Below are 4,235 nucleotides of genomic sequence, written 5' to 3' on the forward strand. Positions count from 1 at the left end.
CCGTCGCCGCAGAGCCTGTGGAGGCCAGCACAGGGCTGGCCTGGCTGGCTGTGGGAAGCATGTGCTTCTTTATCGCTGGTGAGCAGGCCGCCAGGGAGGCCCGCAGCTCTGGGCCCTGCCTGGCCTTGGTGCTGAATGAACCACTCTGTGTGCACTTCGTGGGCTGCCCACGGAGCTGTGCCCTCGGGGTCAGAGGCCCAGACCCACCACCCGCTCTGCTGTGAGAAAGATGAGCTGTCTGCTCTCCAAGAGGCATGGTTTGGGGAGCCCACCGGGGCGGGGCTGCTCTGCTCCACAGGACCGCTGTGCTTCGTAGTCGACTCCATGAAGGGGGGCTGGTTTTTTGGTTCGGTGTTCATGTCAAGTCATCAACAACCCTCAGACCAGACCCCCACCCCTACCCCCCATGATCCCAGATGCAAAGTCTGACACACAGGGAGGGACCAGCCCAGGCCTCAGAGCACGAAGGCGCCAAACTAGTGGGACCAGACTGGGCCCAGGACCTTTGGGCACCCAGGCCGCTGCCCTGTAAGGGCTCGGCGTGGCCTCTGTGGGTCCTAACCCCTGTCTTGGCCCCTCAGGCTTTGCTCTGGGCTGGGGACCCATCCCCTGGCTCCTGATGTCAGAGATCTTCCCCCTGCACGTTAAGGGGGTGGCCACCGGCGTCTGCGTCCTCACCAACTGGCTCATGGCCTTTCTAGTGACAAAGGAGTTCAGCAGCCTCATGGTAAGTGTAGGTAGGCCTTAATGGCCTTCCACCTCACCCCGCCCCCGCCCCCAATGCCATCAGCCACAAACTACCAGGAAAATGACTTCTTGCAAAAGGCTGGGTCAGGCACCAGAGTCCCCTCATGACCAGGACGAGGGAGGTGGCAGACGAATAATGAGGGGTGAATTGCAGGGAGGCTGGGCAGGGACAGGGGACCTGAGCCCACCTCACTCAGGTAGGACTACCCCAGGGAAGACATCCAAGAGACCACGACCAAGGCTGGCCTGGGAAGAGAGGGATGATGGGGAAGAAAAGAGGCCCAGTGGGGGGCAGAGAAGTGTGCCCGTATGAGAAAGGCTTCATGGGGTCACCAGGTCCGGAAGGAAGAGAAGCTTCTGTCACTAGGGCTGGGCTGGAGCCGGGGCCATGCTCGCCCCTCCCTCCAGGCCCTGGGCCCTGGGCGTCTGTGTCTCCCCAGGCTGGGCTCGCTCTGCACACCTCCTCCTCCCGCTAGTCCACCCTTCCATCCCCAGCAGAGAGAGAGCCCAGAGGGGGTGAGACCAAAGCACGTATAGAGGGTGGTCTCTTCCCCCTGGGATCAGGCTAGAGCCCAGCTGTCCCTTAATGGGTCTTTGACCTGACCATGGGCACGGTTGGCCCAGGCCACCAGACCGCGACACTTGACCTCGCTGCACCACCACTCCCCCACCACCCCCCAACCCCCAGGGCTTGGTAGAAACAGACTGGGCACAGCCTGGGCCAGGTAAGTTAGGTCCAGCGCCTGCTGTCCACACGCGGCCCTTCCCCTCTCTCGGCAGGAACTCCTCAAGCCCTACGGAGCCTTCTGGCTCGCCTCTGCCTTCTGCGTCTGCGGCGTCCTCTTCACTGTGCTCTGCGTCCCTGAGACCAGAGGGAAGACTCTAGAACAAATCATAGCCCATTTTGAGGGCCGGTGACAGCTCCTCCTGTGCTTGGCTGCCCCTCCTCGCCCGGCTGGTTTGGGGCTTTGAAGGGACAAAGCCAGCTCCAAACCCTTGCTGCCCCAGGAGAGCTGGGACCCAGGACCACAGCCCCTTGGAGCCTTGGCTTTCAGGATCCTCCTCCCTGAGATACGAGGTGCCAGCCTTGGTCCAGGGCCTGCTGCCACCCTGCAGATTCCGGAGCAAGGAGCGGCTCGGGGCCCTGGGGAAGCCCTGGGATCGGCCTTCCACGTGCCCATCTCCTGCCCCCCCGCCCCCCACGTACACACCGCGGAGAAGGAGATGGCTCTGGGTTCCTGTCGTGTGGCTGGAGATGCTTCTGGAGGCTGGGTGCTGGGCACCCCGTATTGACTCTGTAGTGGTTGGATTACCAGGAAGGAACTTTGTTTGCCAAATAAAATCTGGCTCGCAAAATTGGGTCACAACCAGTTTGTGAGCCCTCATGTGAGAATGGGATATTCCTCTCTCCCCAAGTGGAGAACATTCTCCTGGTCAGCCAAGCCCACCCTTGCCCCCTGGAAGTCATTTGGGCGCTTCCTTAGACTCCACCCCCGGGGTCACTCGTCATCCATTTTGATGAATTTCAGAAAGAAGGCCTCTTTCTATTAAAGGCTTTTCTAAGTTACCTTTATTATCCATTATATAAATGATCGTGAAGATTGATCATGGAAGTACAGCGATGACGCATCATCAGATGGGTGGGCATCCGTGCCATCAGCGGAAGGCCTTGTAGCGTAAAAGCGAGTTCCCCAGAGGAGAAAGATCCGGCAGACTAGCGTAGCCTGCCAGTTTCCCGCCTGGTCAGCCTTGCCAGCCTCTACAGTCACATAAGCCAGCTCCTAAAGTTTACTCCAACTTCGTGGTGCAGTGAGTTACTGTAAGTTGGCCCTTCTAGCTACCATGCTCTTGTGACTACACAGTGATTGGATGGGACGATGCAAGTAAGGTGCCTGTGGATTACCAAGAGGATTGGACAGTCCTGTCTCAGCCCAGCACAGCACCATCAGGCCCATAAAGAGGGGCACGATGGAGCGTACAGAAGGGCAGGGGCCATAGAAGTTGTGCTTCACTTCACCCAGAGAAAAACATGCCCTCATCACCACCACTCGAACCTCTCTTCCCACCCTCTGCCTTCCACCCACCCACCTGGACAATCAGTCAGCAACCTAAGGGAGGCATGCCTCTTAGTGGTCACGGGCAAAATTGCAACCACTGGAGAGCCATGCGCTCTGCTGCCTTGGGACCAAGGCTGGTAGGTCTTCATGAAGGAGGAAATGGACCACTTGGAGCTGCCTGCACTCCTGGGAGCATCACCCGGTATTCTAGCTCTCTCTCACCTTCCTCCCTAACGGTCCTGGGGACCATGTCCCTCCGGGCCTGATGAGAGCTCTCAAGGAACTTACGTCCTAGCAGAAGCCTTCTGGAGACCAAAAACAAATGTTGGAAAGAGAAGGGGCTGGGGAAGTCGCTCGGAGCAAAGAATAAATGGTGTTTGTTTGTTTTTAAATCGAGCAATACCAGTGTAACAGAAATAAAAGAAGGTTTTTGGTTTTGAACTACCAAGGTCAGAGGACAGGTAAAGTGTGGTTCACACCCACCAGCTACTCCTCAGGAGCAAGTATAGGCTGTCCTGTAACGATTTACAGCCCCGGAAATCATTACAGAGGGTGGATATGAGTCAGAAATCCGTGGCAGTCTAAGGTCATGCTTAAGGGAGCTCACTCCACCTTGACTTCCTGCTGACAATTCACCTGTCCACCCCAGGTACAACTGAGTCCGAATGTGGATTGTAACAAGATCCCCTGGTGATTCGTAGGGATCCCTGGGTTTCTACAAACTTGTAGCCATCAGGGAATTTCATGAGCTGGTGATGCCTGGCACTGCCTCGGCTCCCATGCCCGGGAAATGTGAGGAGGGCCTGGTTTTGCTCTTCAGTTCTTCCTACTCTCTCAGGAAGGAGCTGGGGCATTGTAGCTCTGAGACGCCATTTCCCAGTCTGCTGCCAAGACCACCACAAAGAGACAGTGCCCAACTGCAGTAATATTGGCACTCTGAACATCATTTGCTTTATCCTAGTTATTAACTCATGATTAACCCTCAAAGTGTGAGATGTCAGAGGGAAGGCAGTAGCAAGAGAAATCACTGTGGCACACACACCTGGTTGCAACATTTACATTGATTTCCCTTCAGCAACCTAAGCAAGGAAGGAGCCAATGGGGAGGAGGAGTGGGCCTTAGGGACACAGGCTGCAGTCAAAAAACCACAAACTACGTTGCTTAAAGTGACAATGTTTCCTCCTAGCTCTAGAGGCTAGCAGTTGGAAGTTAGGGTGTTAGCAGAGCCATGCTCTCTCTGAGGCGGGAGGAAAGGCCCTTTCTAGCCTCCCAGTTTGTGGTAGGCCCAGGCGTTACCTGGCTTGTGGCTGCATAATTCCTATCTCTACCAACGTCTTCACATAACCAGCTTCCCTGGAGTCTCTGTATAGAAGCCCACTCAAATTGGAATTAGGGCCCACCCCAATCCAGCATGACCTCATATTAACGACA

The 4,235-nt window shown here is 56.4% G+C and overlaps 1 protein-coding gene across 1 annotated transcript in view; it reads left to right on the forward strand.

Moving 5' to 3' along the window:
* Positions 1-3,196, forward strand: part of SLC2A8 (solute carrier family 2 member 8) — a 10,101-nt gene extending 6,905 nt beyond the window's left edge. The window contains exons 8-10 of the mRNA XM_013007385.2: positions 3-78; positions 582-727; positions 1,528-3,196. Of these exons, the coding sequence (XP_012862839.1) occupies positions 3-78; positions 582-727; positions 1,528-1,665 (360 nt within the window). The 3' untranslated portion in view covers positions 1,666-3,196. The remainder of the gene's footprint in view (positions 1-2; positions 79-581; positions 728-1,527) is intronic.
* Positions 3,197-4,235: the final 1,039 nt, after the last annotated feature.

This window comes from Echinops telfairi, unplaced genomic scaffold (assembly GCF_000313985.2).
Source record: "Echinops telfairi isolate 266 unplaced genomic scaffold, ASM31398v2 ScPeMD7_22;HRSCAF=79, whole genome shotgun sequence".
Lineage (NCBI taxonomy): Eukaryota > Metazoa > Chordata > Mammalia > Afrosoricida > Tenrecidae > Echinops > Echinops telfairi.